Consider the following 11,787-nt stretch of genomic DNA (forward strand, 5'->3'; position numbering starts at 1 on the left):
CCATTAAAAGGAACAAGCCTGCTGAAAGGATACACTCTGAGGCACAGCCTTGTGTGTTTAACAGGATTCTCTACTGTAAGGAAGGAGGAATCACTAGGCTGCATTGTTCCCACCACCACAGCAGATGCTGTTGCTTCTGGTAACGAGGAGGGGGGAAAAAAATAAGAAGAAAAAAAAAAAATTGTATCTACCTACACTGAGGTTTACCGGATAAACTTTTAATTCGGGAACTTTTAACTCCCTGGCTGTTGTCATTTCTGACTATAGCCCTTTTCTTGAGGAGATTTTTGCCTGAAAGAAGTCTATGAAAGCATCCATTGCCATTACAAAAGTTAATTCTTCACCCTTCATGCAGGCACTTAACAGATGCCAGGGGCAGAATGGCACAGCTCTGCCGGCATTATTCCCCGGGAGAGAAAGACCGCAGTTAAGCAGGTCTACATATAAAGCTGCAACACTTTAAAGGTGTTACTTTTAGCTGGTTTGGTCAGAGCAAATTCCAAAAGGAAAGAACTTTTTGAGGCCTAATTTAGATGCACTATGCAGTAGTTTACATCAGCTCCATTGAATCGGTACAGGTTTGTGGTACTCGAGTCTCCGTAAACAAAGCAGACTGCAAAGTCATATTCAAGTTACTACACAAAACATTTTTTTCCTCCAAGCAGGGGAAGATTTGCAGATTATTTTAAGTTGGTTTTTAAGTAAATTCAGCTTAAACCATTAAACTTGTGGGTGCACAAACACTTCAGCTAACACCGGACATGATTTTCAGAGTCAGCTGTACTAGCGGAAGAAGTAACGGCCTCCAACCCCCATGTACCCCTTCCAAATCTCCAAAACTCTTATCGTGTTCCTCTTTCTTCTGCCTTCGACTGCTACAGTCATTCCGCAACTCCCCTGTCACCTAACTCGGATCCTTTCAAAATGTTCCTGTCAAAATAACCTTCCTTATCCATTGTTCAGATGCCTTTTGGCTTCGTGCAGTCACTTCTTGTTTCTTTTCATAGGCTTAAGATAATGTTTTAACCCACATATCAGCCTCCTAAACTACCTATTCCTTCTTTTTGTATCCAATTACACTAGACTCTCATTATATAAAATGTAAACACTTGTTAAAAAGTTTAAGATCTACAGTTGGCAAAGATGTGACTTGCATTTGAAATGGAAACTGATATAATGCTTTCCAATTTGCAGACCACTTGAAACAACAGCTCTGAGAAGTATCTCTCTGCCTCCCCCTCCATTAATCTCAATGAACTCTAGAGCCCAATACTGACATGTAGAGTGTTAACGATTCTATTATGAACAGAATAACTAAGGCAGCAAAAGTTGAAGACCAGCAAAGTAAGAACTGTGGCTGAAACAGACATGGGGAGAGGGATGGGGTACTGCTGAAGCACCTATACCAAACAGTGGATGGGACAGGTAGAAAAAACAGTAAAACCAGTACTAACCCTCCATTTCATTTGTTTTTTAAACTTGATTTTCAAACAATTTTCAAACAACAAACACCCAGCTCATGCCCTCTTCTCTGGTGAAGCCGATGTTGCCTGTGGGAAGCAGAACCACCAGAATGACTGTGGTGTATAACCCAAATTCACACAAAGGTATAGAAACAGGTCTCTCCACACAATGGGGTGGACACTTTGTCTTTTCAGTATGTCCAGAGTCCATCATTTTTCCATCACTGCTTACTCGACATACAGCACCTCTCCATGCACTGGCAATTACTATACCTTTCCTCAGACAATGAGCTCTTTCTAAAGCCAGGTCCTTTGTACAAGTGAAGTTTTAGTGAGCAGATCTCTTGTTTTGCTCATTTCAGGCAGCTAATGTCCCCTTCCACTTTAACATTGCCACCACCAACAGGCAAAGGGCAAGAGGGATGAACATCCTATGCCATTCTACTGAAAAACCATTTAAACCAACTCAGACTTCCCCTCTTAGGAGTAGAGCTGAGCTACGTGAATTCACTGATATTTTTGTCAGCTTGCAGCACCTACTTGTTGCATTGATCTCTATTAGATTCTAAATTCTTCTGATCAGAAACTATCTGGCCATCTCAGCTATCAAACAACATGTAGACGCTGTACACGTTCCTGTAATACAGATAATAATGCAGCACCAGACCAGAATAGCTATAGAGGGGTGAAGGCTTAGTGCTGTGCAATTAACCCTGTACAAACCACTGACAGAACAGGAAGGTTGGGCTGGTTTGGTGTCATGGATCACAAGGGATGAACCTGGATGGCACACAGCAAGGGGCTCCAGAGTAATTTCAGCAGGAACAGACATGACAGGACAGGGGAGGTCAAAGCGTGCTCAGCCATCCGTCCACACTAGGAAAAATTCTAACATATTTAGAGTTTAGCATGTTAAAAAACTCTACTTTTGCTTTTAAAACTGTATCTGGTTTGCACAGATAGAAGAAACCCTGTTCTTTGCTCTCTCCTTCAGATGGCCACAGCACAGCTCTCCCTCCCTCCACACTCTTCCTCCTCCTGGGAGACCCACAGGAGCAGTAGCAGTTGCTGATTTTGTAACAGCCACATCATAATCCTGACAGAAAGAGCCTGTTCAAGAACCAGCAGGATAGATACCACACTATAGGAGGAAAAAGGTGCGCAGGAGCAGCGGTGCCCTGCCTGGGAGCCAGAGGAATGTACCTAAAGGTAGAGCCAGAGCTCGAAGTGCTAGGAAGGGGCAAGAGGCAAGGAAAAGCATCTTAAAGCCATAGTGAAGTTAACAGCAGAGGCAATTTGCCCAAAGGCGCTTTTAAAAACCACAGGAAAAGATTTATGTTTTCCCTGTGTAATGTGGCTTTGCCCCCTTTTCCAAATAAACTAAGTTAACAACGTTTTGATTATTTTCAAGCGCGCTCTGGAAAGTCACCTCCCCTCGACCTACCCAGGCAGAAGTTCCTAAATGTTTTAGCCCACAGCTCCTGGGAGCACATGCCAAAGAGCTGGGTGGCCGCGCCACGCTGGCTTCTGTCCAGTGTTTTCAAGTTGCGCTGAAATACGGTTGAAAATGTTAAATATTCCCCTAATATTTTCGATGCAAACAATCCCTACAGCTGCCAAGAAGATATTTCAGTTGCAAAGGGGAGGGCACACGGCCAGGAGACACTTTGTCACGAGAGGTGTCCCGTATTACAGTCGAGACTCGAAGAGGGAAACAAATCACTCCCTATCATCACCTGCACTAACTTGACTATGGAAAGCATCCTTTCTGTCCATCAAGGCAATGCCTCCAAAAAAATGATGCATGTGTCCCGTACAGCCAGACCTCCTCCTGCTGGAGTACTGTTAGAGCAGGGAAGGACAAACCCACTCGATGCAGATTTTACAGACCATCAAGAAAGAAGCCACAACATCCGAGCCAACACAACTAAAAGCCCACTTTTGAAGTGGCGTGGAAGTTTTATACAGCAGATGGCCAACAAGGCAGCCATTTAAAAGGGGAGGAGGATAAAAAAAGACAAGACCTACCCCAGAAGGCAGAAGCGCTCTCTGCCATCCTCACAGATGCACGTGAGATCACAGCGTGAAGCCGAACATGTCCCAGAGCACCCGCTCCTGGCCCACTGAACTTTTGACCCGCTGGCGGTAGCTGAACCCCTCCTGAGCCCATCGCCGGGTGATGCTGCGGCAGAGGTTTGAAAAGAGGAGCCCTGTGCCTTGTCAGGCGCCTGCATCTGCTGGAGCCAGCATGGGGGCTGGCTGCGCCCACCCCCTCCCCGAACAATGCCCAGGGTCCGGCGTGATGGATACGCTTCTTTCTTTCAGTTTCGGACACCCCTTCCCCACAGTCTCTGGCTACACACTGGTCCAGCAATGAGAAAAACAAAACATCTGCTGCCCAGGTTTCTGACATCCAGCTGCTGATGGCAGCCCTGCATCTGGAAGCTTCACTCTCTTTTGGGCCAAAAAGTAGGGGGAGAAAGGTTTGCATTTGAAAAGAAAAAAATGAGAGCTCCATGCTGCTTCTCTGTACTAAAGCCCAAAACTTCTCAAATACCACTAGCGAATCTGCTCAGCGCAAGAAGGATGGGTCCAGATGGCCTATCACTGCAGAGCCTCCCTGCTAGCTATGGGCAGACCCACCAGAAGAAAAATATATCGGGGGGGGGGGGGGGGAGAAAGGGGTTTAGAAAAGTAAATAACTACAGCTTTAAAAAGAAAACACAACAATACACTAAAACATACTGGAAGATCGGGTTTTCTCTGGTTTGGGAACTACAGAGACTGTGGCAGTGAAACCTTAACCACACTGCCTGCTAAACTGGAGGGAAGGAGGGAGAGAGCAAGAAGGGGATATTTATTACAAGCAGAATTAAGGTTTGTTTAAAACTTTCACTTGTAACAATGTTGTAAGAGTTTAGCACCAGGCTCCCCACTGGAGATGCATTAGTATCAGAAAAAGGAAAGAAAGAAAAAGCCACCAAACTAGGATTTAACTTGAGAGGCGCTCAGCCCTCCTAGAAAGAAGATACCCTCCAAAAGCCAACTGCAGCCAGAGTAAGGCCATCCCTTAGCAATACTGGGCAGTCAGACAGACACTTGCTGTGAAGCTCCAGGAGCCTGGGCATGACCATCCTCCCGCAGACACCCTCTGAATTTGAGGGCTCCATTTCTGCTTCCACACATGAGAAGCAGGTTCACTCAAACCACCTGTTTTACTCTGCCACCAAATGGACCCAGCTACTCACCCCAAGTTACCCATGAGGGGCAGTAACTTCTTAAACAGCTTGCACTTTGCCACAAGCACCCATCCCCATGATAACCAAAGCTAAAGCAAGAAAATGTCATTTGTACATGAGCACAGTTTCAATTTTTGATGGCTGGCAAGGGGTTCATTTCCTCCCATTATTTGTCTTGAGTCCCAGAGCTTCCCATAAGCCCCTAGAAAAGCCACCTCCATTTTATTCAGACACCCCTGAAACTTAAAGCCCATCCTGTATGTAGCCAGAATGGGAACTGGCACTATTAGGTACAACATGAAGGAAGGAACCTTCCCTATGCAGCCAAATAAAGTACAAACCACAGAGCAGTACTCTTAGAAAAAAAGGAGTAAGATCCATCACTGGCCACCGGTTTCACCCCATGAACTGTTTTGCGCAAGCTCTTTGTGCACAGAATCGTTCCCAGATATCTCCAAAACAAGCGGTGAAATGGAAACAACTAAGCCATGCAATGGGTAACAAGATGGTGAGCTTCAAGGAACAGCGAGTTTTGAAACCACCTGCACCAGGCTCCTTCACACTGTGCCAAGGATGGAGATGTACTCCATGTGCCTGAAGACACTGAGATCTGACAGGCACATCTGTCCCCTCGGAGCATCCCACTTTTAACCTTGATTCCCACTGTCCCTCTGACCAACACCATCCTTCCAAGCCTGTTCCTGCCAAGCCATCCATGTGCACCAAGGTGGTTTTGAGGGCAACGTTTTCTATGTGCTGCTTCTGTGCTCTGCAACACCCCCAGCACCAACCCGCATGCACTCCTCCTCACCCCGGGCATCCCTTCCCCCCTCCCCAAAAAAGCAACTTCATTTGTTCCGAGTGATGTTAACTCCCACCTCCACCCTAAGTGTGCTCCGGGAAGCAAAGGGGAGCCCACATTTACTTCATTTGTGAAGCAAGCCAGATGCTAATTGCCTCCAAAGGTGAAAGGCTAGTGCCTTGGCTCTTTTATCATTGTAAATTCAGGTTCCTTCAAGACTGCGCTGCCGGGCCCGGGGAGCCTCCCCCTTTACTGGTTTGGCATCAATAGGAGGGGGAGGGGAGTTCCCTTTCGCAAGAAGTTGCATCATTGCGAGACCTTATCCCCTCTCAAGATTTCGCACCGCAGAAGGGATTCCCCCTCTTCAGAAATTCACATCCTGCTCGAGGAGTTTTGCTCTTTAGGGCTTCGCGCATCCCATTGAACTTTTAAGCATCTTTGGAATTCGCGTTCACGGGGCAATTACTGCCTTTAAAGAGAGAAAAAAAATAAATACAAACACACGCCGCCACGTTATTCACCCGGGTTTATTGCCAACGCGCTGGCAAGAATGGCTTTTCACAGCAAGCACAAAAGATTTCTTACCAGGACACACTTCGTTTGTAATGTTTGTAGCCGGAGCACAAAATATTTACGGAGCATTAGCCACGCGCACGAAACTAAGAATTAATAATAATGAAAAAAATTACACCCTTTCCCCCCAAAAAATCCAAAACCCACACGGGAAAAATGGGCACGAAAGTGAGGAAGCCGAGAGTTTGCCCTACGCGGGGAGCACAGGCGGTCGATCGGTCGGTGAGGAAGGCACCGTAGTTGCAAGCGGAGCCTCCGAGGAGCCGCACAACGCGCAGCGCGGTGCCCCGCGGAGGAGCCCAGCACGCCGGGATGACTGCACCTCCCGCCGCCCGCCTCGGCGGCGACCCTCCATACACACACATCCCATCCACCAGCACCGGCACCAGCCAGGTGGGGACCGACACCCCCGCTTCAACAAAAGGGACCAACTTGAGCGCAGGCTGTGTGGGCTGGGGAACCCCCCCCTACCCTCAGGAACAGCCGCGGGGACCCCCGAGGATAGTGGGGGTCACCGGGCCGGGCCCGCCTCTCGCCGCCACCATTTTGGGCACGGGGGACCCGCCGCCGGCTCCCTGCCGAGCCCGTCCCCTCCCGCCACCTTTGTGCGCGGACACCGGCCCGGAGGAACAATGCGGCCCGGCGGCGGCCGGCCCCGCTCCGCCTGCGGCTGCCCGGCCGGCTCCGGAGCCGGGACTTGGGGGCAACTCTGCCCACCACCGCCGCCGCCGCCGCCACCGCACCGGGACGGGCGCGCCGAAAGTTTGCGAGCGCGCGCGGGAGGGACACGGGGAAGTTGGTGCATCTGCCGCGGGCGGAAGGGAGCACCCGCGCTGCATCGCGCCGGGATCCAGCGGCTCACCGGGGCAAAGTGGGGCTGGGGGGCCGGGGAGCGGAGCGCGGGAGCCGCCGCGCAGCGGGAGCGCAGCGGGGACGGAGCCGCGGCACGGTAACAGCCCGAGGGCTGGCGCGCGAAGCGATCGCCCGTCGGCTGCCCACCGGGGCGTGCACCCTGCACGGGAACGGCGTCCGCGGGGCTCTCACCTCGATCTCGAAGTCGGGCAGGCGAAAGGCGGTACGGAAGAGGGAGCAGAAGTGCGCGATGGCCGGGACTTCCCACCAGGAGCGGAGCTCGTCCAGAGCCACCGCCGCCTCGGGGCCGCCGGTGCCGGCCACGCCGCCGCCGCCGCAGCCGCCGTCCTCCTCCGGGCACATCTCCTGCGGCCGCCGGCCGGCTGCCTGCCTGCCTGCCCGCCCGCTCACTCACTCGCTGCCTCACTCCGCGGGCGGCTGCGTGCCGCCGCCGCTCGGCGCTGCGGCTCCGCCCGCCCCCCGGCGCCACGCCGCTCAGCGGCCGCCCCCCGGCGGCCCCGCGCTGCCCCCTCGCTGCCGACCGCGCATGGGGCTGCTCGGCGCCGGCGCGGGGGCGCTAGGGCCGGCGGGGGCGCTGCTGCCGCCGACCGCCGCCGCTGCTGCGAGGGCCCATCCTCCGCCGCCTGCCCGCGCCCTGCAGGGGAACCGCCGCGCCGCCGGGAACAGATGGGCCCGGGGCGGAATGGGGCGAGGCGGGGGGGGGGAAAGGGGGGGACCAGAGAACGGGACACCCGGAGGGGCGGGGCGCAGGGAGTGGACAAAAGGCGTGAGGGCGGGGTGGGGGCTGCGCGGCCGTGCACGAGGAGGGGGCGGAGCCGGCGCCCATCACAACAACAGGCCCTCCGCGCCCGCCCTGGCACGCCTACCGGGGCGGGACACCGGCAGAGGGACGGGGCGGGGCCGGGCCGTGTCTCGGTCCCTGCGCCGGGTTGAACAGCACCGCGGCCTCGCCTGGGCGGTGCGAGGCGGCGGGAAGGGGGGGGGCCGGGCTGAGCTCCTCGGGGAGGTCTTAGAGAACGTCCCTACCGACCGGGGAACCGCCGCCCCCCGCCTGCGGCATGCTCCTCGCCTCAGGGGTCACCCGTCTCAGCCCTTCACCCCGCCACGGCGGATCTCCTGCTCCGGTCCCCAGGGCGCTAGGGCTGGTTGTCGGATGCCAGGACGCTGCCTCAGCCACGGTGCTGGGCCGCTCCCCGAGCTTTATGGTGTGGTGTGGAGATGCTGCGGCTGGCTCCTGAGGGAATCGCTGTCCCTGGAAGCGTTCAACAGATGTGTAGACGAAGCCCTCAGTGACATGGTTTAGTGGTGTACTTGGCCATCCTGGGGTAATGGGTGCACTTGATGATCTTGAAGGTCTTTTCCAACCTAGTTGACTGTAATGGTGCACAGCTGTAGCAGCTTAGGGTCTTACCTCCAGTGAAACCATTATAAATGTGGAGTTTAACCGCGGTTTAGGAATTCCTTCCTACCTTCATCTGGCTGAGGGCATTTTTATACCTGTCCCACTTTTCCTAGCCTTTCCTTTCCTGTATTTGGCTAACTTCTTAAGTTTTAGCCTCCCCCCTTCACACCTTACATTCCGTTGCTATTTCCAGTGCCATCTCCACATGTCTGAGGGTGATGGGCTGTTGTTTGTGCATTCACAGGGTCAGCACAGAACAGCAGAACAGAGATGCGCATTGCTCAGACAATTAGTCCAGAACTGATGGGACTAATGGCACAGCTGGGTGACCACCAGAACAGATGCAAGGAAGCGGAGAAATGCCTGAGGTGGGATGGGAGGAGGAGCGAGACCTTCCCTTTCAGAAACAGCCTGAACATCGGCTGGATCCGGCTGAGGGGAAACGACACTGCAGAGGAAACCACCTGCTCTGTCTCCAACTTCGAGGCAACAAAGAGGGAAAGGCCAGTGGCATCAGTCAGTGTCATCATATTGCTGCTGAGCTAATACCAGCTGACGCAGAGCAGTCTGATATTTCAGAGTCTGCAACCTCAAGCATGTACTTTTGAGACTCTCAGAGTTTCCTCTCCCTACTGCCCTTCCAAATGAACTCATCAACAGAGAATAGGTGAAAGCATAAGCTCTGTGCCATGCCCTAGGCCGCTGCCAAACAGTCTGACCCAGGAAAACTTTGGCCGAGGGTAGGAACAGCTACTTTAGAGAAGAAACAAATCAAGAGACAGCAGTGCTGTTTGGCAGGAATGAGTGAGCTCTAATTTCACCGCCCTTTTTCATATTGCAGGATCAAGGGATACACAGCGAAACTGGAAGGAAGCAAATTTAAAATGGTGCAAGGAAATATTTGTACCATCTGTAATTAACACATGGCATTTGTTACCATGAGGCTTCATTGCGGCCGGGAGATTAGCAGGGTTCAGAAAAGGATTAGACATTTATACAGATACTGAAAACATTCATGGTCACATTAGACAGGGTATAAATAAATTTTAGAAGGGATATAAACCATCAGGCTTCAAGGCACAACATCTCCACTAACTGATGGCAAAGGATTAGGGAGAAACTTCCCTCGTGGGCAGGTTATTTTATAATTGTCCACTACGGGGTTTCTCACACCTTTCTTTGATGCATTAAAGAGCAGAAACTGTTGAAGTGAGGAGACTGGATTAGGAAGGCCACTGGGTTGATTGGGTATGACAACTGCTCTGCTCTTTGGGGGGCTGTGAGGGTCACTTGAGAAACGAAGCAGCAAAGAGGATAAGATGCTAGAGGTAGCATCTTATATCATTCATTATGCACAGGAATTCACAGCAAATTCCCTTTGCTGTACATTTCAACCCACAGCATAGATTTCCTAGGCCTTCCCCACCAAGATTTTTGCCAAAATGTGCACTGTTAAATTGGTTTATTGGTTGTCTTTCTAAGCATCGGTATTTACATCTGTTTTCCCCAAAACTCTTTTGACTGTATTGTTCTCAGGAGACCAGTATGTTATACTGAAACCCTGAATCTATTTCAAGGCATGACAGCTCCAAGACCTGATCTTGAGCGAGGCAATGTCTGATCTCTCATGTACTATCTGCCTGCACTGGATGAAACCAGTAGCTCCAGCTACAATAGGGTAACTGCTGAGGAGAAGAGTGCAGGCTAACTGATAGTATTTTGTCAGCATACGGGATCACTATAAACCACCAATAGCTCTGCGTGAGAAATCTTGGGGTGACAAATCCTCAGACACATTTTTCTTTGAGCTAGTTACAGAACTCTGCAGTGTTACTTAATGCCTGATGCTTCCATGCAGCAAACTTTCTGTTCCCTGGCCATGTAAGGGGAGTTGCATTTCTGTCTTGCACTATCCCGACATTCCTCCCTGAATTCCTGTAATGTCCAGCCATAGCTTATCTTACTGCTGCATCTTTGCTTGTTCTTGACACTAGGTCAAATAGCTTTGTAGTATCCCCGCACTCTATCCCACTAAGAATTCTGTGAGCTTTAATGAGAACTCCTAACCTCTCCGTTAGAAGAGCTATGCTCCCAATTTTGCTTAACGTTTTTGTGAATTAATTTGGCTCCCTCTATCGTCCCCATTATTTCTGTTGGACTGTTTTCTACTGTTCCTTTTATGCAAGGATGCCAGGGGCTGCCCATGATCACCTGAGGTTGCTTCACTTTGCTAGATTCTTACACTGTTCTTAAATCACTTCTTTAGATTTATTAACGAAGAATAAAAATCTCTGCTCTCCCACTGCTGTTCAGTGGCACTTGGTGAATACAACACAGCACTTCCTCTTCTATTTATCTTTGACAAATATCTCTGTTCACAAACCTGTGTGCTTCTCTGCTTCCAAGCCACTTCAGTTATGAGTTTCCTATTTAACTAACACAAGCAAAGCCTGCTCTGACCAGTGCCCTTTCCCGGTATGCTGTATTCTTCCTCTCAATCATCTTTCCCCCCCCTAGGCTATTGGTAAGACTTCAGGTACCTATTGATTTTTCAACTCAATATCCAATCCTGACTTTTCATTGCCCTCCATACTTAGACTCCTCCACTAGCTTATGTGTGGTTTCTTTTCCTTTCTTTCCATACTGGCTGTAAGTTGAGTGCTTATACCATGTACAGCCACACTGAGAAAGAACTGAGGCTGATGGATCAAATCATGGACTCATGGTTTTGTTGTTTGAGGTCATCTCTGGATTTTTGATCTTATTTCATTGAGAAAAGCCAAGTTCAAAGTGCCAAAAGAAAATAAAAAGGTTGTAGGAGATGCAGAGCTTGAAAGTCCCATTCCTGTATGACAAATTGTTTCACCTGGAAACAAGAAAAAGGGAGGAATGCTTTCTACTTTCTCCAGAAAGACCTGAAATATGTGCCCGATTTGACAAAACTGAAATGTAATATTAGGTTGATGACAGGTAGATCTCCTATAGCTTGCCCCTGCAAAGGAATGGATTATTGACAGTTAAAGGTCAGATCCTCAGCAGCTGAAGTGATATTATCATGAACAAGGATATCTTCAAGAAAAACCTCTTAAGTTCCTTGCATTTCCACTTCATGGCTTCAAGCCAAAGCCCAACTGACTGGGTTTCTGTAAGCTAGGTACAGGCAGACCTGCAGGCTTCCCTTGTAAGGACACAAAAACATTTGCAGAAGGACTAGCCAAACCTCAAGCTCTGTTCTCACTGGCAGCACATTCTCAGAAGCATGGGGCTTTGGGAGGTTCATGTTTTCCTAATTCAGAGGAAGAATAAATTAAACCCCCTATGTCTTCAAAACAGAACTTTTGCATTTCGTTGTGTGAATTGCTTCAACTCCCTTTTCTAGCATGTCTGAATTTTATTGCTCCCTTGTATGTGTTGACCTGCCTCAATAGTCAAGCA

General features: G+C 50.4%; 1 protein-coding gene across 3 annotated transcripts in view; it reads right to left on the reverse strand.

The window, feature by feature from the left end:
• Positions 1-7,336, reverse strand: part of LOC133264780 (chromatin remodeling regulator CECR2) — a 106,051-nt gene extending 98,715 nt beyond the window's left edge. For all 3 annotated transcript variants that reach the window (XM_061444718.1, XM_061444720.1, XM_061444717.1), the window contains exon 1: positions 7,122-7,336. In XM_061444718.1, the coding sequence (XP_061300702.1) occupies positions 7,122-7,292 (171 nt within the window). In that variant the 5' untranslated portion in view covers positions 7,293-7,336. The remainder of the gene's footprint in view (positions 1-7,121) is intronic.
• Positions 7,337-11,787: the final 4,451 nt, after the last annotated feature.

Source organism: Pezoporus flaviventris, unplaced genomic scaffold (genome assembly GCF_033815535.1).
Source record: "Pezoporus flaviventris isolate CSIRO_AGI_PZ_B2104156 unplaced genomic scaffold, CSIRO_AGI_Pfla_v1 ptg000002l, whole genome shotgun sequence".
Taxonomy (NCBI): Eukaryota; Metazoa; Chordata; class Aves; order Psittaciformes; family Psittacidae; genus Pezoporus; species Pezoporus flaviventris.